General features: G+C 39.5%; 1 protein-coding gene across 9 annotated transcripts; it reads right to left on the reverse strand.

The window, feature by feature from the left end:
- Positions 1-27: 27 nt before the first annotated feature.
- LOC134666429 (dynamin-1-like protein) lies at positions 28-22,589 on the reverse strand. 9 transcript variants are annotated; one of them, XM_063523582.1, is made up of 17 exons: positions 22,341-22,589; positions 21,902-22,046; positions 20,892-20,966; positions 19,548-19,756; positions 18,910-19,120; positions 18,593-18,702; positions 17,779-17,916; positions 16,460-16,700; positions 15,905-16,050; positions 14,701-14,844; positions 12,347-12,505; positions 9,167-9,241; positions 8,259-8,339; positions 6,808-6,934; positions 5,865-5,957; positions 2,270-2,481; positions 28-1,958 (listed from the first exon to the last, which is right to left on the reverse strand). In XM_063523582.1, exons 1-17 carry the CDS (start codon positions 22,440-22,442, stop codon positions 1,902-1,904), a joined length of 2,325 nt encoding a protein of 774 aa, XP_063379652.1. In that variant the 5' UTR covers positions 22,443-22,589; the 3' UTR covers positions 28-1,901. The 9 variants fall into 9 exon arrangements, with proteins under 9 accessions (XP_063379652.1, XP_063379650.1, XP_063379655.1 ...); XM_063523580.1 differs by having other exon boundaries at positions 12,329-12,505; XM_063523585.1 differs by lacking the exon at positions 9,167-9,241.
- Between the last annotated feature and the right edge of the window lie 1,534 nt (positions 22,590-24,123).

A 24,123-nucleotide genomic window follows, 5' to 3' on the forward strand; every position in this document is an offset into this window, starting at 1 on the left:
CCTGTGGAATTCTCAATGAAACAACGATTGGACCTTGAAATTATTCTATTTTTATGTATAACAGACTTTTAAATACAATTTACCTCGTGTAACATTCAAATTGTTTATCGGTAATAAAGCACACACTCGTCTATATATAACAATAAATACAGTGGAATACTTGCTACGCTACATTTAAGTAAAAACAAATAAATTACAAATCGTGTAGACATGATACCGAATGACTCGACCGTGCGAAGCTAACACAGCATGCGCGATATCACTTCATTGTAACGAGGAACTAATTTTTAACGTATAACTTGATACAAATGTAGTGCGTAGTTATTTTCCAACATATTTTCACGGAAACGCACGAACGTGTCTTGCTATTTCAGTCGGCCTCGGTACAAAAAGTACTGAGGTTGACTGAAGTAGTATGATAAATACGAATGTGTCCGAGAAAATACGATGGAAAACAATGATGGGCTACATCTGTACATTTATCAAAACAACATGCTTTCTCATCACTAAACTAACCCTGTATGCAAAACAAGTTCAACAGTCATTCTAAACACACAAGCGGACACAAATGGTATCAAATAGGTCACCCATAATAGCAAAAACATTATCGAAAATTCATCAACAACCAGCCCTAAGAATAAAAATATCAATACATGCCTAAAATACGAGTACATTTAGTACATAATATCACTGTGTACAATAACAATGAGTTAATTACATTGATGTTTATTTACCTAATGTATTAACATAGATCAAAATGTGGTAACTGATATAGCGATTTGTGCAAATAACTATCAATTATTGTAAGATTAGTTTGCCAATCATAGCATAGCAATAAAATGCATGTATTTTAAAAGCGCGTGTGCCACATACGCGGCCGCACATACAGCACATGTAGCGGCGTGTAGACGCGCGTGTAAGCGCGAAACGACGAAGACAGTTTAAGCGCAAAAAAAACTAGTCTGGAACCGCCTTTAAAACACTTATTAACATGATGTATGAATTAATCAAAATCACTAATCACCAGTTTTAAGTACTTTACAATTATTGATTTACTACGGACGTATTATCACTCGGTTTAAATATTGTTAAGTTGTGAGCGGAACTAAATAACTCGAATTTTATTGGCACTTTACATCTTAGAACTTCTATAACAGACATGTATAAAATATTCACCCATCTTCACATTTACGTAAAATTATCTGAAACACATGCACGTATCAAACAATCAACAATAATCTGAAACATTTTTGTTCAACAAATAAAACATATCGGATATCAGACATACAGTGCCACATTCAATAAGTGCATATAAATACGACTAATATGCAGTCTACAAATTAGTTAAAAAAAGTTCCTTTTTTGGTTTCAAATCAAATACTTGTGGACATCTGATAGCATCACTAATACACTTATGATTTAGCAAAGAGAGCTACACAAATTGTGATTTCACACTTTAAACTCTCGCGTTTTGTACACATTTAATTACACAAACTGGTTTACCTCGATATAATTTCATTGTTTTTACCCTAAACTCCGACGCTTCAGCCGAGTAGCACCAGCTGTGGTCACGGAAAGACTGACGTCCCAGCAAATGTCAACGTCGGAATTTAAGGTAAAAAGAATGAAATTATATCGCGGTAGACCCGTTTGTGTAAATGTGTACAAATTGTGATTGTAGTAAAAGCATCTGTAAGTATGAAGCCTAATGCACGTCACGTGTTCACCTACGCTAGGAGTATGTACAGAGTACGGAGCATCGCGTTGTATTCCCGTTTGTCCCCGGTGACCATCACCATACATGAGGCCATTCCCATTTGTAGCTGGCGGGGACTGTTGGGAACACACCAGCATCGCTCATTTAACTAATTCAGACTAGAGTCCTCTCCGTCGGCGAAACATCACCACATGTGCGTCTCCCGGATCTCGCTGATGATCTGCCCGGCCCGCTGCAGAGCCTGGAAAACGTACATTTATAGATTATATATTTAATTCCCTGTTACTGTTAACCTATTTCATCTTGGGAAAGGTACAGCATCAAATTTCAATCATCAATATCATTATAGTCAACTCAACATTTCAGATCTTAAAAGTCGGTTAAACCCAGCGAACGTAAAAAAAGATGGAAAAATAGCTCAGGGGTACGGTCAAAGAGGGAGCTCTATAACGAGAGCCTCTGTAATACATAGTTTGTATCGTATTCCAAAATTTATCCAGAAAAGGCACATTTTTAACCCAGATACGGAATTAAAATGTGGGGAAAGGTTACCCGGAGCATGTCGGCAGCCTCCTTCCGCCGCTGCGCGATGTGCTCGGACTCGTTGAGCAGCGAGTCGGCCTGGTCCGACTTGTACAGGTGCGTCACCAGCTCCGACTGCAGGTTGTCCTTCACGTAGTTCACCAGGAAGTGCATCACCGCCTTGGGGACCGAGTCCTGGATCGATTTGCGCACGATGTAGAAGTATGACTTGATTAGTCGCTCTGCAAAAAATAAATAATGGTAAGCCAGCTGTCTTACCGCCACTTGCACCAGACCACTAACCCAGGGTTAACCGGTTAGACCTGGAGTTAACATGGTTACCAGTACAATTTGACACTGGGGTTACGGGTTAATCCCGGGTTCGTTGGGTGGTGCAAGTGGCCCTATGTGACAAGCGTCCAGCACAGTTGTTTTTTTCTCGCTAACGTTTTAGATACAATCGCCGTTAGGTATATCGGAGCGACCAAGGTACTCAAAAATATCTAAACAAATGCACTTCAACGTGTTGATAATAGAAGCTTGGTTCAGATATTTGTGAACACCTTGGCCGCTCTGATACAGTTGTGTGCAATATAATACACTATTACATAATATTGCACACAACTGTATTTAAATTGTTCTAAAAATAGGTTAAAAATAGTAATGGTTTGTTGTGGCCAGCACTGTCGCCAGAGCCTCAAGCAAGCAAACAAACCAATTAGTCGGTCAAACACAAAGTCCGAATTATGGACTAGTACAGTCAGCCAGGAAAATCGTCGTAGAAACGAACGCTCTTACAGATTACTGACTAAACGGTTTGTTTTGCTTCACAACGAGATAATTAAAAACAATAACCTATTCTATGCTATTAAAAATGCTGTAAATGAATGTGCAAAGTTTGATTTTAAAACATTCCTGTGATAAGAATGACAGAGCAAGCAACGCCTTATGGTGCTCCCACATTGGCTGTTATAAAATGTTATATATCATAACATGACAGAGACATGATAGTATTGATAGTGTTTTATTCTGCTGTCCTTGTTGCACAATGTTATATACTATTTTATAATAATAACAATGTTCAGCACCATTATATTTTTTCTACAAATCCACTGACAAACACATGCAAAACAATTATAATACATGTTTAATGATGATACAGAGCAGTTTATACAACTTCACAAAAGTCAAATCAAAAAGTTAAACCCCGTCATCCCTCGTCTCATCGCTAAAGTAAGGACGCTAAGCACGAAGAATTTCGTATATTGACCCGTCTGTTCATATAACTCAAAACGAGAGTTGTCGATTTTCTTATGTAAAATTGTAAAAAGCTTATTCAACCCGTTGACCGTCAAGCCCAGCAGCGGTAGCACGGTCGCTTTTTTATCGCTTGTCACTATGCCGACAGGCACGTGAACGTGACAACGTTCTAACAAGTATGTAGGTGCGAAAGTGACGGACATAGTGACAGGCGATAAAAATGGAACCATGCTGCGCCCGCAGGTCCCAAAAAAAGTGCACGTGTGTTGGCAGAAGTCAGATATTTTGCGTAGTTTATTCGTTAGAGAATTTGACCGTTCTGCCATGACATGACCTGTGGCCTTACGCGTGGCGTTCAAAGGATTAACATTCGTACTGTCATCTATATATTATTGCTACCTTTAAATGTTTGTGCAAAGGAGACAATTGTCTCGAAAAATACGAGTTATTGTTGTTTGACCAAAATGCGATGCATATTATTCATCAGTGTTGGCCGAACGTTAATTGGACTTGACCATTAACCAGTACAAATTGAACCTTAAACGGTAACGGATGGTAACAGTTGAAGGTTCAATTTGTACTGGTATTAAACCTAACCGCAACACCTAATGTAAAATATGGTTAATGGTATTGACCAAGAATTGGTAATGGTCAAGAATGTTCAATTGCATTAACGTTTCGGCCAACACTTATTCATGCTGTTCTCGCTATCGCTATCTCTCGAGCCGGCTTAACACAACCTTAACTATCTCAGTTGGTTAAGGTTGTAAACCTTAAAGTGCAGATGTCGCTAGTGACGACATCACAGTTGCAATGGGTAAATTCGCGTTGAATGGCGGATGGTCAGCTAGCGGAATTGGTAACGCGTTTTTTATGTATAATTTCTTAATCTGTTAATTGGGTGAATCTACTTTTTCTTGTCACGAGTTGCCATGGTTACGGTCTCCTGGGTCACTCTTGAAATACTAGTATTTCGTATTTAAATGAACCAAACTTGATTTTTTTGGTAGTTAGTATGGGACATCTGTCCCATTATGGAAAGGCCTTAGTAGATACTAAGCACGTTTGTAGAACATAGTACAGCAGCTCTTCTAACAAACTATGCTACTATTGTCTCCTGGCTGATGGGACAGAATAACAACAAGAAATAGTTGATCGACCCAGTTATCGCAAATTTAAAAATTACTGTGTATTTCTATAATATGGGTCACAATTTCCCTATGTTCCTAATCGTTTACAAAAACAATTATCTCCTTTAAACGTATAATAAAATAAGAAACAGATAGATGGCAGGTGGGCGGAAAACTATTGAAAGATGAGTGAAGCATGTGCTCAGCGACAGTTAGCTCGATTCGGCACCTGTACCCGCACCACGAGTCACTGACGGTGTCAACACTGACATATACGCTAACGTATACGTAATTTACTATTCTATACAACTCGCTCGCACTAATATGTCAGTATGACCGAAATGCATAGAAAGTAAGTGACGTTCGCGCTAGCGTTTATGTCAGTGCCAAACTAGTGGTAGCCACAATGTTCTAGAAAGTGATTGTCTGTAAAACGAAACTAAACCACGTAAATCAGCAATTCAGCCAATGACACCGATACACAATAGTAATCAAACAGTAAGACAGAACATTTTTAGTCTCAAGTGAGCTGTTAACATGTTAAGAGTCACACGAAGGCTCCGCTAAAAAGCCGCTCCCATATAATTCACGCTGTAATTTTAAAACGACATGCTTTAATTACATGAAAATTTGCATTAACATTAACGTGACGTACTATCCGGTAAAAAACCTTGTACAAAGAAAATAGAACTATAGACCTCGCGCTTAGATGAGTCCTCGCCTGCGCGGCGCGGGGGGCGGCAGGCGGACGGCGCCCGCGCCCCCCGCCGCCCTCAGTCGCCGCGTCCCCGTCCCCGTCCCCGTCCCCGTCCCCGTCCCCGTCCCCCCGCACCGCGCAGGCGAGGACTCATTTAAGCGCGAGGTCTATAGTGGAGTTTCATATACAAAACATCGCTCTAAATTCTTTATATTACAATTTCTAGTAAGGAAAACTAGTACAGTCGGCAGCAGAAGTTGCTAAGCGGGCCAGGTGTTCACAATGATCTGGACGCGACTTTATTGTTAAGAAATTAAGAGCGTATCGAGGTAATTTTGAACACCTCGCCAGCTTAGCAACTTCTGCTGCTGACTGTACCAGTCGTGAATGTCGTTTTAAAGTGAGAGCGTAATTTTGTTTGGTGGCGTTTAGGGTCGTGTGACACTTAAGTACCCTCCCCGCGAGCCAAGTGTCGAACGAGCTATAGCGAAGGTAGCAAACGAAACGGCCCGCACGGGGCCACTATAGCTATCCTCACCGACTAAGTCACCCATAGAGTTCAAGTGCATCATGCTGATGCCCTCAACCTTTGAGTAATATATATCGTTAGCCGTTCTGTCGCTCCGTCCACCTGTCACCGTGAAACATAACAACACACATGTTTAACACCACTTTAGCACTATTAAACAAACTAGGGGAAAAACGATAAGATTTTTAAGTTCGCGTAACACTTTATTCTACTGGTTTTGCAAAAATTTACATTTGAAAATAATACTTTGAATGCATAAGTCATTGTTGTTGAGTGGATTCATGGACAACAATAGTTTTTCTCCTAGACTGTCAATTATTTATGATTTATGAACAATGCATAAGGATTTACTATTATTTTGTATGATAACACCTTCTTCCGAGCTGTTAAAACAATAGCCATTACGGAAATATATTAGAAATGCTTGAAAGTAGTACCTCAAAATCAAATTCCATGACGGGTATTAGTAACCATTACTCACATTCTAGCTTCAAGTAATCAGGATTGTAATCATACAAACGGGTCGACATAATTTCATTATATTGCCTTAAATCCAACATTTCTACTAGGTTGCACCAGCTATGGTCACGGATGACTGAAGGGGGATCTATCTTCGGATCAGTGCACGGATATTGTCAGTAGTAGTATTGTATGTCGTGCATTAGACAATAAACATCAAACATAAATAAGATTCAATTTCTTAGTCTACCTTGAACATTTTTATTTAGTAATTTCGGGTAGTTTAGTGTTTTCTCCCTATATATCTCCATTAACATTTTGCTCGGCCATCAGTCATTGGTGACTACAGCTGGTGCAACCCAGTCGCTACGTTTCTACCGGGTCGCACCAGCTTTAAGGTAAAAATAATGAAATAATATCGCGGTAGACCCGCGGTAGAGTTTAAAGTGTTATAATGAGAACATTTCGAGTGTGTATGTCAAAGAGTGCTGACCTATGACGTCACAGTCGTGCTGCTCGCGGTCGGAGAGCTTGCGCGACTGCTGGCTCGGCACCTCGGGCAGCAGGTTCACAGGCTTCTGCGGCGTCAGCACTTTCTCCGGAGGACTCCCACCGTTTACCTGGACACGGGACGTATAGCTTACTATTAACAAATGCGCAACTTGCAAAAAGTTTAAAAAAAAGTTCACGTACGAAACAAAGACAGTTTACATTTTGGAAATAGATTTCATTCCTAATACTAAAATGTTAGAATCTTACCCCCTTATTCATAAACGTTTCCTAAAGTTGGCAAGTCGATAATAATCGTTTTGTCCCTTCCATCATACCAATACGTCGGATAGGGAGAAACGATAATTATCGGCTTGTTAACTTTTAAACGTTTATGAATAAGGGGGTTAGAGTATACGAAATTTGACTTGTTAAATGTCGCAATTTGCGCTATCGTTTTAATATATCCTTCATTCAAAACACCATTCAGCGCGATCTATTTAAGCTCACAAAACTACGTCACTTTGTATGGTTTTATATACTTTATGTATGTCTGCGGTCAGATTTAGGTCAGAATTGATCTCAGTAATTATAAGAATATGAATACAAAAATTATCCGGTACATAAGTATACTGTTGTTGCTCAGGTAAACAAATTAATACTACACATGCTTAACAATGGTCTAGTAACAACTACAAACCAAAATAACTTAGACACGTCAACATAAATAAAGTAGGTATATCTGAAAACAAGTATTTTGACAAGCCCCACATTACTCAAATACTGCTAGTAGCCAAAATGAAAATGAAAGCCATCCATCAATTCAAACACAATTACCAAAGCAAAAAAACTTCTAGTTGTATTGTATTTCCCAAAGAGAATTGATTGTAATTGTAATAGAGAGGAAAAATCGAAGAAAAAAACGTGCTCCTTATTGTATCATTCAAAACAGATGGCGCTGTGCTGCGCCATATGTTTTGCGGCACTGAATTGTCAAACGTCAACTTTTGACTGTAAGATGAGCTGTAAAGCGCCATCTGGTTTAGGTACCTGTCAAATTCGAAACACAAAATTGACTTAGATTTTACGCATCTTACTAAATCAATATATCTTAGGTATTTACTGATGGCTTAGTACGATGTATTGAGTATTTTGTTCATAGGCGCACTCGCTGCTTGTAAATGATTAAATTTTAATAGAGACACGCAACAAACATGGTAATAGACACAAAGACACACAATACATAAGTAATTATGAAAGTTATGAATTAAGTAAATAAATGCAGAAAACCAAATGAACTACGGAATGAAATGCTTGTCAAGTTCCAACTTTAAAATTATACTGTTCAACCACTAATTATACTGATGATAATTTTCGTTTTTGCCAGTAATTTTTTTATTGTTAATCTAAAAGGGCATACAACAGTCAAAATGTAGTTAGACTTCCAACGTTTACCTGGGGTGTGACTGGAGATTCACTGTTATTATTTTGTGTCGGTGTTTTGTGCTCTTGGCCGTCCGTGATGGCCGGTACGTGCTGAAACCGCATATAGCACTTTATGGCTCCTCTACACGATGGGCCAACGCTGGCTACTCCAAGGGACGCAGCCACGCGGTAGAATGAGATAGCAATATCACTTGCTCCCTCTAACGCAAAAATGCGTCCCTTGGAGTCGCCAGCGTTGGCCCATCGTGTAGAGGAGCCCTTAAATACCGCTCTATGGCCAGAATACGACAGGGCCAAGCGCATGCATTTTACCACAAAGGCAATATGATTTCTAATGAAATTATTAGCAATCACATGGTCGAAACGTTTGGGCCTGATGATTGGTTTGATAAAATATCCAAAGTGTGGAAGATCAACCTCTCTATTATCCACATACAATGTTTTATTTTCATAATAGTCAAATCCCTCAGTATATTTTGTTGTTATCACAAAATTGTTTCTGGTAAATCAAATTTCATTAACACAATTTTCTAACGGGATAGAAGAAGAAATACATTTATTTAACATCTGGTTATAGAATAACACACAATACAAAGAACACAAACTAGATGCTAACAGGATCCCCACTCAGCATTATGCCACGGCAAGTCATGACGCTGATTTTCAGTGTGAGGATAGCTGTATATACCTTTACGTATACGTAAAACGTGCCGAGTACGTCAAAAATATAAAAGCGTATGTGATTGATCTTAGGAAAGTAATGGATATTTTAGGAAACGAATCTTTTATACCGATGCTGGTTGAAAGAGAGCCCACATAGTATTTATACACAAGCAATGGCCACTTTAGAGTATGAGATGTGTTACTATGATGAGATTGGACATGTCCTAGCTCACACGCTATGGTCACTAGTTTACCTGGTTGCACGCATCCCAGATATTCGTCATGAATACTAGGATGGACCCTCTTTCACCCATTTGGCGGAGAAGCAGCTACAAACAGTCAAAAGTTACAGTTATACGGTTTAAGTTAACCCTCTGACCGCCAAGCGCGGTTACAGCCCAATATAAATCTCACGCATCCCAGATATTCGTCATGAATACTAGGATGGACCCTCTTTCACCCATTTGGCGGAGAAGCAGCTACAAACAGTCAAAGGTTACAGTAATACGATTTAAGTTAACCCTCTGACCGCCAAGCGCGGTTACAGCCCAATATAAATCTTCGTACAATCCGACAAGGGTCATGATCATACCTCGCAATCGAGCTAGCTAAACCGTAGCAGTTGCACATTAAGGTTGACGCATATATACGTATTTACTAAGTCAAATACAAAAACTATGTTTTAAATTAATTATTTAAGATCTGTTTGCGTGTGATTACGCTAAATAAGGTAGTTACATCCTTGTGCTATACACACATCATTACGTTATAAGTAGGTAGAATTTATTTTGTATTTCAAATTAAGAGTAAACAAATTGTAATTTAATAATTTACTTTCCTGAAACACAAATTTAACTTTAAAATTTAAAAAATAGTGACTATGTTATCATGAGTCATGATGATGATTCATGACATATGAACGCTAACCTTTACATTCAACTGTCATTTGCTACGGTTTTGCTAGCTCGATTGCGAGGTATGGTCATGATGCCGAGGCGCGCTAGGTGCGGCGTTCAAAGGGTTAACCCTAGTCTTACTTCGATTATAAGACAAAGATCATTCGTTAAAAGAACAGACACTTCATCACGCGACAACTTTTAAAGAAAATGTGCACTAAGACTACAACAACAAAAGTTACCAATTTGTAGAAAACTGGAATTTATCGTTTGTTTACTAATGCATGAAGGAGACACTACGTTTCGAAATAAAATAATTAATGGTTTGTGACCAAATTTTAGCGCGCAAATTCGTGCAAATTTTTATCGCTCTGTAACTAATGTAATCTCATTTACATTGTATGAGTCGAGGTTGGAAGTCACGTCCTTCGATTTGGGAGTCGTATGCCTTACGGGCATTCTATAACCATACTGACTAAACGAATGCATAAGCAGCAGCCGAGCGGAACGGAACGATAGAAAAAAGCATACCCGGGAGTAGACATGTGCGCCGCGCCGCCGCCGCCGACGATTTTTCCACGCCGCCGCCGCCGATAAATTTGACCGGCGTATAATCGGCGTGGGAGATTTTGATACCTATCATGTCTTATTCCATGTTGCGTAGTGAGTAGATAGTGTCAGAGGTATAATTTAAAGATCCTTATGCTTTTTCGCTTATTATTTGCCAGTGAAGCATATTAGTATAATTTTTGTTGTTGCGGTGTTAGCTGTGATAACGATTTAGCGTTAATTTAAACAAGATCTTGTTTCTGGATCTCAGGTTATTATTTGATATTTTATCGCACAGCTGTTTTGTCGAACGCATTTTGTTTTACATCAATAGTCTCTTTATTGTCAATTTAATCAGTGAAGTAAAGTCAAGAAAATAGCAGGTTCATATCCTAGGACATAAACATGCTATTTTCTTCTTAGAATCTCCAGCAAGCTGTAATTGCGTATTTTATGATTTCTCGTATGATTCTGGTGACACGCATGAGAGTCATCAACAAGACATCAATGTCATCATATGATAGATATGATTTGATTTATTTATCACATAATATACAATTTCATTTAAAAATACACACGATCAATTCTTAGTCATTTTATGGTGATTATCAGCTTCTTTTACTTAGTAATATATATTTCAATCAAAATTATAAAAGTCAGGTTAAAGCTTCGTAATAAGCTATACCTAAACAATGATACCTACTTATAGGAACTTAAATCACCAAATATCTTCACTAAGCTAGGAGTAAAGAAAACAAAGTAGACCTTAATATTCTATAAAACGGGACACTCCAAAGACATTCTGTTGAGCGAATCAACCGGCCAGATAAGTTTACTTTCGAAAACGACGATATCGTTAGTCTTACATAGTTTTCTGTTAAACTCCAGTTCAGACAAATGTAAAGTATTCATCATTATATCCTAACGTAACAAATCCTAAGTGAGGCGACAGCGGCTGGGAAAAGTCAATATAGATTTAAGGCAACTTAAAGATTTTTTTGTGTTTTATTTGTATTTCGCTTAAAAGTAAGTAAAAATACTGCCTAAAATGTAGCGTTTTAAAGTATCCTTTTTAATTTAATATTTAAACATACCGTTGGTAACCATTAGGTAGGTATTGGTAATAAATGGTTGCCAAGTGACATACCGGGATATCATTTTCGGCAATAATTTAGAAAACACACATAATATGCTTTGGATAGCCTAGTAAATACTCAGAAGGCTTTAATGTAGAGTTTCTACAGCCACGTTCTCATGCAGTATCAAAAATTATGCCACGCCGATTTCACGCCGATCACGCCGCCGCCGCCGGTCAAAAAATCATCGGACGCCGCCGCCGATGATTTTGCCATCGGCGCACACCTCTACCCGGGAGTAATATACTTCTTGAAACCCATCACCAATTAGTATTGTCAGTCACTGCTAAGAACTTTACGCTCAAACTGGACGCGTGAACGCAATTTGAGAGTTAATATATTATATGATCTCGAATGAAGTCAGTCACACTCGCTTTCCGTGTGATTTTCTTAAAAGTAGCCGAACAGTTGCCTCAAGATAATACAAAAATATAACGGTAGGGAACGTACCAGGGGAAGCATCAAAATACCACGCTTTGTCACAGGGTTTGGGGGTCTTAGGTTTTCGTCACATAGGTAAATATCTTGTAAGGTAATCTCGCCAATTTTCCGAACTATTAGAGAAAGTTTGGAAAAACTAGAGAGGGGAGAGGCATATACTACGGGTGGTCATTGTAGGAAGGGAGAGGGGTAAAAAGTTGAATAAAATGGGTCTCGTAGTATGGGTGTGTTAGAGCTACATTCAAGAGAATCACCCAGCAAAAAGCGGTGACGATTCAAATTCCAGTACTACGGCGTCTAACCACTTTGAACGTCCAGTCCTCGACCGCTCGAATTGACTTACTTTACGTTAGTGAATTAGCCAGGCATGCAAAAAACGAAAGCATATATCTACTTTGAATAACGTGGATACCGGCGAGGGCGTGGCTCTTGCCTTGTGGCGGAACATGGGGCTGTCGTCGACGATGGAGTCCGTGCTCTGCAGCAGGCCCGACACCAGCGCCGCCTCGCGGTGGAAGTCTGGATGCTTGGTGTTGATGTATGCTAGTTCGATCGCTACTAGGTTTTCCACCTGTAAAATGGTTCACACTTTAGAATGTGAATAGAAAGTTGCTTAATTTGAGTAACGCTTAAACTAAACTTAAGTGCATGAGACGTACGGTACCGACTTATTATAAGCGTCACTGAAAAGGTCTTCAGTCGGCTAGATGTCGAGAATGGTATATGTATGTATGTAAACACTTTATTGTACATAAGACAGGTATGAATGTAAACACTTTATTGTACATAAGATACAATTAAAAGAAAGTATACAATGTACAATAAAAGTATACAAGTATACAATGGGAGAACTCCAGAGGTGTGGAGTAGGAGTGTTGTCGTGCTGTTCTTCAAAAAGGGAAATAAGTCCCTATTGAAGAACTACCGACCTATTTCGCTCCTAAGCCACATCTACAAGCTGTTTTCGAGGGTCATCACGAACCGCCTAGCACGAAGACTCGACGAATTTCAGCCACCGGAGCAGGCCGGATTTCGAGGAGGATACGGCACCATAGACCACATCTTCACAGTGCGGCAGATCATACAGAAGACTGAAGAGTATAATCGGCCCCTGTGCTTAGCATTTGTGGACTATGAGAAAGCCTTTGACTCCATTGAAATCTGGGCTGTTCTGGATTCCCTGCAGCGATGCCAAGTCGACTGGCGATATATCCAAGTGTTGAGATGTCTGTACAACGCAGCTACCATGGCCGTCCAAGTCCAAAACCAGCAGACTAAGCCTATCCCCATGCATCGTGGTGTGAGACAAGGGGATGTGATATCCCCCAAATTGTTCACAAATGCTTTGGAGGATATGTTTAAAACGCTCGACTGGAAGGAACATGGTATTAACATTAATGGCGAATACATCTCACACTTGCGATTTGCCGACGACATCGTTATAATGGCTGAGACGTTGCAGGATTTAGAGCATATGCTGACCGGTCTAGCTGATTCTTCTCAACGCATAGGTCTCCGGATGAATTTGGACAAAACGAAAGTTATGTTCAACGAACGTGTTGCTCCGGGACCTATTGCAGTACAAGGGGCTGTTCTCGAGGTTGTTCAGGAATACGTCTACCTCGGGCAAATACTGCAGTTAGGACGGAACAACTTCGAGAAAGAGTCGAATAGAAGGATACAGCTGGGCTGGGCAGCATATGGGAAGCTGCGTCGAGTCTTCACGTCGTCAATCCCACAGAGTCTGAAGACAAAAGTCTTCAATCAGTGCGTCCTGCCCGTGATGACATACGGAGCCGAAACGTGGACACTCACGGTAGGACTGGTTCATAAATTCAAAGTCGCTCAGCGAGCTATGGAAAGGGCTATGCTCGGAGTCTCTCTGAGGGATCGTATTCGAAATGAAGTCATCCGTCAGAGAACTAAAGTCGTCGACATAGCCCACCGGATTAGCAAGCTGAAGTGGCAGTGGGCCGGTCATATTAGCCGTAGAACCGATAACCGTTGGGGTAGACGAGTTCTCGAGTGGAGACCGCGCATCGGAAAGCGTAGCGTAGGACGCCCTCAGACTAGATGGAGCGATGACCTTCGCAAGGCGGCTGGCAAGAGCTGGATCAGAGTTGCCGCAAATCGTGCTCAATGGCGTGCAATAGGAGAGGCCTATGTCCAGCAGTGGACGAGAGTAGGCTGATGATGATGATGATGATGATACAATGTACAAAGGCGAACTTATCCCAATAATGGATCTCTTCCAGTCAACCTTTGCGCAATGGTCTTCCATGGAAACCCTTCGACGAAGAGAATGCTACACTCTATAATACAATTTTGATACTAGGTGGGTACAATAATTTTAAACAAATTTAATAAAGCTTATTCCTATCATTCAATTAAAAACTACATTAATAATTGAATAATTTAAATTACCATACATAAACAGTCATATGTATCTTGCGAGGCAAAATATATTATTTTAATAAAATTGTAATCACACCAGTAGAGCTGGAAGAGCTAGCAATTTTCAGAGCAGCCCTCATAGTGGTGCTCCTAGATATCAATCCAATGCCGCAAGGGAAAGTGGTACCGTTAGGGTGGAACTACAACTATCAGTATCGAGCCGCATTTTATAAATGTGAAATTGCTTGTTAGTATGCGGCTCGATGCTAATACATGTGATTCCACCTTTACCTCCACCATAATTTAGAATTTCCCCCTTATAATTGTGATAGATAGTCAGTCCCCGGGTATAATATGATATGAGGCACTGACCATGGCGTTGGTGGCGGGCAGGCGCGTGCGCAGCAGCTGCGTGACCACGTCCACGATGCGCTGGTGCAGGCGCGGGAAGCGCAGCATCTCCTGCTGCACCTCCGTGCCGCAGTGCTGCACTATCCGCTGCATCTCCTCGTGCACCTGCACATACAATAATCTTACGTTCATTTGGATTAACCTTTTGAACGCCACAGAAGGGTAAAGTCGGGGACGGTCTAGAACGCAAAATGACTAGTGTAATATTTTGCCTATATCGCTTTTAGTCTACATCGTGAACGGTGAACGGGGCTCCGTCGACATCGCTAACGTAAAGATAAAACGACGGAAAATGATGTAGGCATTTTGCGTTCTGGACCGTTCGATGTAGACTAAGAGCGATATAGGCAAAATGTTACACTAGTCATTTTGCGTTCTTGGCCGTCCGCGAATAACCCCACAAACGGCAATTGACGTCAACGCAAAATCGTCACAACGACGCCAAAGACGGCATTAGACGTCGGTCGTTTTTTCGGGACAAGTACCGCCCCGACGGGTCGGCCTACAGGTACATGGCGTCAGCCGCAACAGCCGAAGACGCCGGTTCAAATCCGGCCTCCGCTAGAGGGCTTTCTTACTTTCTCTTGAGTATTTTACGTCCATTTCAGTTTACAGTGAGAGTGCTGGCGTCTGTTGGCTCGTTGGGTGGACGACATCTGGAAAATTGCTGGTCTATGGTGATGAGAATAGCTCAGGACGCGGACAAGTGGGGTACTAGAAGAGAGGCCTATGCTCAGCAGTGGGCGATAAAGGGCTGATATGATGATGATTGTCGAGGACTAATTTAAGGTTTTATGTTTTTTTTTTAAATAAACATTTTATTTCAAAAATAATATAAACTTAATACTCAAATACCTTATAAAATAAAATAACTAAAACTAAACCAATCAAAAAAATAAAAATCCCTAAAACCTACCTTCTAAGCCTAGGCCCCTCGGCAAGGTGCCCATCGCGCAGGCAGCATTCCCGCGCTGTCTAACGATGGAAATCCTTTGCGCGAGAAAGCTGCCCGCGTGAGGGTCCCCTGTTGCCTCCCCTAACCGCTTACCAAGCTCCTTAAGTAGCCCACGCGCTCCTCTACCTTTTATGTTATTTATACTTTTTTTTAGCTATCGAAGTGTATAAATAGTCCTGGATTCCGGGATGATGTTAGAGTGGCACGTACCAGTTCAACGCAACGCTGCGAGGGCTCCTCGAGGCGGCGGATCTGGCGCTTGACGAGCAACTCGAACGAGACCTCGGGCACGAACAGCGCGGGCCGCGGGCCTGTCGCGTTCCTTATCGCCGTCAGTATGTCCATGCGCGTCAAACCTGCACCGCACAACCATTATAAGAGGGGGCTGACCCTAAATTTTAATTTTTATATTGAACTATTAACAGCAATTTTGTGTGCATGGGATGATGATGTCCTTCCCAGAAGAGGTCAAGGTCAAAATCACAACTATATTACAGTTGCAAGGTCCTTAAAAGGTTCACGAAAAGTCTAAATTCATTTATTGTTAACTTGCGTACCATACCATAACCAGCAGTATTATTTGAGTGTTAAAACAGCTACCTAGTGAGTGACTCTTTGCTCAATATTGTATGAAGTACCTGACCAACGAGTACGATGAAGATTGCACGTAGGCATTCGCGTAAATCCGACATTAAGTAACGGCTCAGACTATGTATGATCAACCTACAGCAAGGTTAATTGAATAAATAAATAAAAGTAACTGACCTACTAGCGGGTGAATAGAATCCAGAGTTCTACCGAAGGTCTCGTGGAATATGTAGCATATCCTGGCGCCGCCGCAGAGCTCGGTGGTCTCGATGTTGCGCGCCGTGCCCTCGATGGTGGAGCAGTACGCGCTCGCGAACTTGGTGATGATCTGCAGCAGCGTCTGGTACTTGTCCGACACGTCCTCGCCGTACGAGTTCAGCAGCGTTTGGAACTGGGAGATCATCACGTTCACCCGAACCTAACAAACGAGATGAAGCAGTAGTATGCACAGAATAAGTAATAATATTATCATACAGAACGGCCACGCACCGCCTCGCCTCAACTCGCATCGCGATTGGTCGCGACATAAATCTGGCGGACTTCTGGCGTCCCGTCCTCTCAGTAAAGCGACTTACCCACACATACACAATGACGTGCCGCGCACACATATAAACGCAAACGATTTTTGATGTATAGCGTTTCCCCCGTGTAGTAGTAGTTAAGGGCGGTTAACAAGAATTTACGAACGAGTGTAAATTGAAGCCCGAAGCGGAAGGCTAGGGCTGAAATAACACGAGTTCGCAATTCCTATACCGCCCGTGGCACACACAATGTTCTTCATCACACTTGTGAGGGGAAAAAGGGAAGAAAGTAATACTTTTGCCCTATTTCGGACGTATATTTCTGCCCAAGGTCCAGATCGAAATTTAAGATCTACAACGAAAGATAAGACCGGTCCGTGAATCTTCGCATCGTCTAGGTACGTGTAATAACACGTGGAAATACTACTTTCGTTTTATCGTTGTCAACGCTATAAAATGACAAGATTGTATGGTCGGTACAAACTACGAGTTATACAATAACAATAACGACATATAGCTGGCCCAATATTACAGGGTTCTATGATACATTTTCAAGATAGTTGAAATTCGACTTAATATCACTATGACAATGTTCAGATTTCAGTTCGATAAAAGTGAAACATAGAACCCTGAAATATTAGGCCAGTGATATGTGATGCACAGGAAACAGTATAATAGGTGTATTTGTATAATGTGACGACCGGTCTGGCCTAGTGGGTAGTGACCCTGCCTGCGAAGCCGATGGTCCTGGGTTCAAATCCCAGTAAGGGCATTTATTTGTGTGATGAACACTAATATTTTTTCCTAAGTCATGGGTGTTTTCTATGTATATAAGTATGTATTTATCTATATAAGTATGTATATCGTCGCCTAGCACCCATAGTACAAGCTTTGCTTAGTTTGGGGCTAGGTTGATCTGTGTAAGATGTCCACCACCACCAATATTTATTTATTAGTGTTATATAGCATGTTTACCTTGAGTTCAGGCAGGCAGTCTCTTATATGGTGCATGAGCAGCCTGTTCAGGGTCTTGGCCAAGTATGGCGTCCCGTTCCTCGTCGCAATCGTCGGGTACTTCCTTTGGAGATACGTGGCTTCGTCTTTTAGAGCATCCTGTGTATAGTTGAAATTTTAATAACAAGACTTGGTTTAATAAAGATTTAGAACCATGCACATGGCAACTTTGTGATATCACTTCATCATCATCATCATCATTTCAGCCTATATACCGTCCCACTGCTGAGCACAGGCCTCCTCTCATGCGCGAGAGGGCTTGGGCTATAGTCCCCACGCTAGCCCAATGCGGATTGGGGACTTCACATACACCTTTGAATTTCTTCGCAGATGTATGCAGGTTTCCTCACGATGTTTTTCCTTCACCGAAAAGCTAGTGGTAAATATCAAATGATATTTCGTACATAAGTTCCGAAAAACTCATTGGTACGAGCCAGGATTTGAACCCGCGACCTCCGGATTGAAAGTCAGGCGTCATATCCACTCGGCCACCACTGCTGCTTATGCTGCTGCACTGTGATATCACTTAATCATTATTATTTTACATTATAATTTTACTATACAATCTTATGATGTGTGTCCAATTACGTCTGAATTTTATATGTAAGTATGTTGATATGAGCGAAAGCTTGAAATAAATGATTTTATTCACTTTGCTGTGGTGCAGTACTTGGTACATATGAACTACATGAATGGTCAAGCAGTACAGTATAGTACATAAAAAGTCGCCTTGTGCTATGGCTCATGAGACTGCAAAATCAAAAGATAATTTTACCGTAATGGATTTCTTATCGATAATATCTTGCTGCGATCGGTTCACGACGCCGATAATACCGAGTTTCACGGGGATCACACGCCCGCATAAGATATCTATTGCGTCAGTTCCTGAAACACAACGAGTATTAAGATAAATAAAGGCATTACGTCGTATATAATATATACATACATATATATTTGGGTATAGTACAGTCATCGACCCTTGTTGCCATAGAATTAAGAATGTATACCAATTGTATTTGGGTACTCTGGCCTTTACTATCTAGTATTTCAATACTGACTGTACTGTACTTCGATCATGTTTTATATTCTCACCGGCATCCATGAGATCAAGCTTAGTAACAACAGCCAGGGTCCGTCTTCCATCCGGGTCCACATCCTTCGCCATTTTAATAGCCTCACTGGTTGCCATGTCTGTGTTGGCTGCGGTGACCGCCAGAATTATAGAGTTTGGATTTGATATGTACTTGACTATCAGATTTCGGATTTGGTTTTCTATATCCTCAGGTTGGTCACCGATAGGTACCTTAAAATGGAATAAGAAATATTAGATAAGCATACCAAGCAATAAGGTATTATTATAACTAAAATTTAACATTTCGACTGTTCATTCCACAGTTTAAAGTTCGTTTTTTTAGCATTAGAAATAAGGTAAACAATCTTAATGTGTCTTAATTGAAAAACACATTTTAAAAATAAATTACGCTAAATATGTAACAATTATGAATCTAATACGATCATTTATATTCTTCTGCTTTGATAAGTGATAAGTAATAGTTTTTGATTTTTAAAAAGCGTTTTTCAATTAAAAGACATGTCAAGATCATTTACCTTCTTGCAAGTTCTTTCTAATGCTATAAAAAACGAACTATAGCTGTGCGAAGCATAAGGCTGTTTTTTGCTTATATAAATTTCCTAAGCTATATAAGACTGAATATAAATGAGCAACACACTTTGGTGATACCAGGTAAATCCACAAGGGTGAGGTTGACAACTTTGGTGGAGTAAATCTTGAGGTTGATGGCCTCCGGGCAAATGCCCTTGTTGTTGCCCGCCATCCGGTCCGTCTCTCGCTCTATCTCTTGCCTGATTTGGTCGAAATCTGTGTAAATCTTGTCTTTCGTGTGCAGGAACTTGCCCCATTCTTCTAAGTTTACAGTCCCTGGAACAAAGGAAAAATAACATAGGTGGATATTCAGGCTAGGCATGTTAGCCAAGTCTGCTACCTGCTACAGCAATACAAATAATATTTAGATGTGAAATTTGTAACCTACCAACAAAAATAAAAACCCTGTAAAATATTCTTTACTTGCCACCTACAAACAACCTATTTAGAAAAAGGCTAGATTCCTATAAAACAATTAAATTCAACTAACTTGAATGAGCCGAATCACAGGTTCCATTTACTCATACCTACTAATTTCAGAAACCATATTGTACTTTGTATGCATAGGAATTTGTTAGCAGGAGGGGTCAATTATATTATCTCTGCAGGTGACTGTACATTTCTTAGATTTTATAGTAAACAAATTGTTTTGACATTCCATAAAGAGTAGCTGATTTGACTGGTGAGAAAACTAGCCTATTACAAGTAAGTACATTTTAACTCTAAAACATTTTCGTCAATAGGCCACGTCCATACAGAACGAGCCGCCTCGCGAGGTAATTGCCGCGCGGAGCAGCTCAGTCAATGGAGATGTGCCTCGTGTGAGGCAATTCACCGGAGGTAACTTTACATGGATGGAGCCGTCTCTGACTTGTTCCATTTGGGCATGACTAATATGTCAATTGTTGCCAATGCGCCGCAGGCACAGTTTACATAAGCATGTGAAGAATGATCATACGTAAATTATACAGTCAGAATGATATGCAATAGGGGCATTCCACGAGACTGTCGCTTACATAACGCAATTATTCTAATACTTCTGGAAATGCTGAGTAAGCGATATTGGGTCCTGACCCAATATCTGTAATATTTTTATATTACCTGTAATATTTCATGACTTGGCTAACAAATTGGCAGTATATTCTCGAGATTCACGTATTTTATTGAGGTAGCTGCCATACAAGGCAAAAGCGTTATGTAAGCGACAGTCTCGTGGAATGCCCCAATATGAAAAGAGTCAAGTTCTCATTAAGAAAATTGTAAATCATAAGATGTAACATATACAAAGAATAAACAATAGGAGAGGATAACAAATGTTTAGTAACATGAAAATGAATTTGATCAAACATAACATTAGCAGATAAAAGCCATAAGTGGAAACAGCATCCATATTTGTTTTTCTAATACCAACCTGAAGAAAACATTGAGTTGGATAGCTGAGATATTGGATTCCATGATGCTGGCACTGGTATCTGCTGTCTTAGCTCTATGTATAAATATAATAGTAAACATAATGGTAACTCTCATTTCTGGCCATGCAATCAATAGCCAATTTGCAAGTATAATTATGTGTAGAAATAAATAATTATCTCTATACTTCGTTTTTTTTTTTGTATTACAATAAGGGTGAAATAAATTTGACATGTATTTTATAAAAAAAAATCTGATAAATAAGCCACAGCAAATATGTAACCATTATAATAGTATTTATGATCAATTACATTCTTGTGGTTGGATAAATGATGGTTACTAATAGATTTATTTAACTATTTTTTAAGCATTTTTCAATAATAAAACTTGTCCAATTGGTTTACCCTTTAACTAATGCTAAAAAAATGAAGTATTAAACTAAGTACTTAAAATAAGTTATATTACCATTAAAATTAGTGCCCAGAAACTCTATGACATTTAAAAAGGGCCAGTTATACAATGATTAAAGCTGATAAACTAAGTTTAAAGATAAAAACATAATGTACTTTTCATTCCTAGATATATTTACAGTTCAATATTAGGTAAACATTTGTGTCAGTCACCTAGTAAATGTGTAGAATTAGTCAACAAGTAAATAGGTCAATTAGTCAGCAACAAAAACAAGTAATCATTAAAATGCTGACTTCCCACAACAGATTGAGGTCAATTAAATTGCAAGCTGTTACACACAATAGCATGATCAATGCATAATAATTATTGGCATTGAAGATTCACTACAAAGGAATGATAAAAACTAATGTTGCATGCTAAAAAAAGTGTAAACAAAACCAGTGAAGTATAACATGAATTGCATTCTTTTCAAGGGCACACAGTGTTAGTTTACTTAGAGCAATAAATGAACAATCTTATAAACTTCGTATACTGTGCATGTTGTTTATAAAAAAGGTGAATATTTAATTTTTAATTAAGTGAAAGGAAAAGCAATGATACCTTCTTCAGCAGACCGATGCTCCTTGCTATCTTTGGGGCTGTACACCAGCTGCAGAATGAGCGGGCGTCGGGTCACGATGCCGGGACCGCGGGGGAGGAAAGAGCGCCCGACTAGACTCTCTATCACTGAACTCTTGCCAGAACTCTATAGGATACAGATAAAATTTACCTATGTAATCTTAGCCGATATTATTGTACAATACAACATACGATGCAGAGAAAAGATCAAATTTCATGTAACGTTAGAAACTACGTCCGCTAACGAGACTGGACAATGGTCAATGACAGGTTACCCAGTTCACTGAAATGAAATGGGGACAAAGAACTCTATGTGACATAACAACCGATTTATTAGAAACCGTTGCACATGGCTCTTTTCAATAACTTCTTCAGTAAAACATCAAATTTATGGTTACGCAACAATAAGAATAATATCTACCTGTGTTCCTAAAACTATGATTTGAGGTAACTGGATGGCATCTGCTCCGACCGTATTAAATACATCTTGTAATTTATTGATAACTGGTATAAGTGCTTCCATAATTGTCTATCAGCTCTATTACACACAGTATATACGATTATAGAGAGATGTTAAGAACTTTACGGGTCGAAATTATTAATAACGAACTTTTACCTAAATACAATAATACACGACCGGTAAAAATCGGCCATATTGATTTCAGATTTGACATCAGGGTTGCTGTTGCAAAAATGTGTTTAAAAATGTTAAAACTATTTCACACGATTCTACAATCTACATGAGACTGAATGGGACTGACGCATATTTTAATGATATAAAGTGTGTCCCATAGGCCTACTATTGGGAATATCACAAATCTAAATTGAACGACCGACGTGGTTCCTTAAGCTCTAGGTCCTCAAATTAGCAAACTACTTGTTGTTGCGCTATTTGCGCGGATTCCCGTGTGCTGAGCGCTGCATTACGATCAAAGAATATAATACTCACTAGGAGAAGAACGGTAACTCCATACAAAAAAAAATGTCCCCAACCGTTTATACGTTTATACTAGTGGCGCCGTCTTTGTGTACCAATGGAACTAAAGTTGACAACCGGTTTAGCCTGGCGGGTATTGGTAGGTAGTAATTCTGTAGATAAACGTATTTGTTATCTTCATATCACGAAATATATGCAAGATGCAAATATTACCCCTTGTTTGTGGTATTATCAATTGATTTAAATAAAAGGCGTTTATGTTTATAACATTATATATCGACGCTTATCATGAACAGTGGTACAACTAAAAATGAAATGCTATTGCATTTAATATTCTATCTTTTACTGGTAAGATTTAAAGTCGAATGGCATTTCATTTTGTTTTGTGTCACTATTCATGATAAGCGTCGATATATTATTTATTAAAAAATGTTTTACATATAAAAATATACACTGAAAACTGGCAACTGGCAACTTAATAAAAAAATAGACATTAATAAAGCGCATTCACAAAGTTTTCAGTACCTTTTATACAAATAACATTAGGCATGCCTACCTATTACACTTTACACACAGATACACTACACTTTACACACGGCATTTTACACAGATTTCCAACTTGTATTCATACATTTCTTCACGGTTAATTAATACGCTTTCCAGATGCGTTATGACTCGGTTCCTTCTGAACCCACTAAAGTTGTAAATTTCACTCTGGCTGCTTCAACAGCCGTTGCTCCGCATTTAGCACATTTTCTATGTGCATTGCTGTAATCCATGTAGGTACAGACTTACAGTCTTAAGTGGTACGTAGCGGTACACGTTGTATGTATTATTTAAAGAGTTAATAAATAAAATTTTCGTTATGAACTTTAACCACAGCAGTTGGACAGAGTCATTGACAAATATATTTTTTATTATGGTGGGTAGACGTACCTACCCTCCATATATTTTATGAACATTGATAAAGACAGTTGGAACCAAATATTCATTATAAAACTTAATCGCATGTAATTAAGTTTTAAGCGTTTTAAGTCCCGTTTTATGATTAATATTGTATAAAATTCGTGATAATTTAAATCAGAGTTGGGAGCAATGTTGCTGTAGAAAAATGTTTTTATTTTTATTACTCGCAACTTTTTCCCGGAGGCCAACGCACACATAGAAGCTTAAGGCGCACACATGCGCAATTATTTGGGGACATAACTTTCTTAGGAAGTGAACAGGCCTTGATTACGATCTTACGCCAAGCGCGCACCACGATTTT

The sequence above is a fragment of the Cydia fagiglandana genome, chromosome 8 (assembly GCF_963556715.1).
Source record: "Cydia fagiglandana chromosome 8, ilCydFagi1.1, whole genome shotgun sequence".
NCBI lineage: Eukaryota > Metazoa > Arthropoda > Insecta > Lepidoptera > Tortricidae > Cydia > Cydia fagiglandana.

Bases quoted from the DNA above. Each gene is read 5' to 3' on its own strand.
- LOC134666429 (XM_063523580.1), bottom strand. From the start codon at position 22,442: ATGGAAGCACTTATACCAGTTATCAATAAATTACAAGATGTATTTAAT. The intron at 18,703-18,909 runs GTGAGAATATAA...GTTGTGTTTCAG, and splicing joins GCTTGATCTCATGGATGCCG to GAACTGACGCAATAGATATC. The intron at 16,701-17,778 runs GTAAACATGCTA...CTCGTTTGTTAG, and splicing joins ACTGCCTGCCTGAACTCAAG to GTTCGGGTGAACGTGATGAT.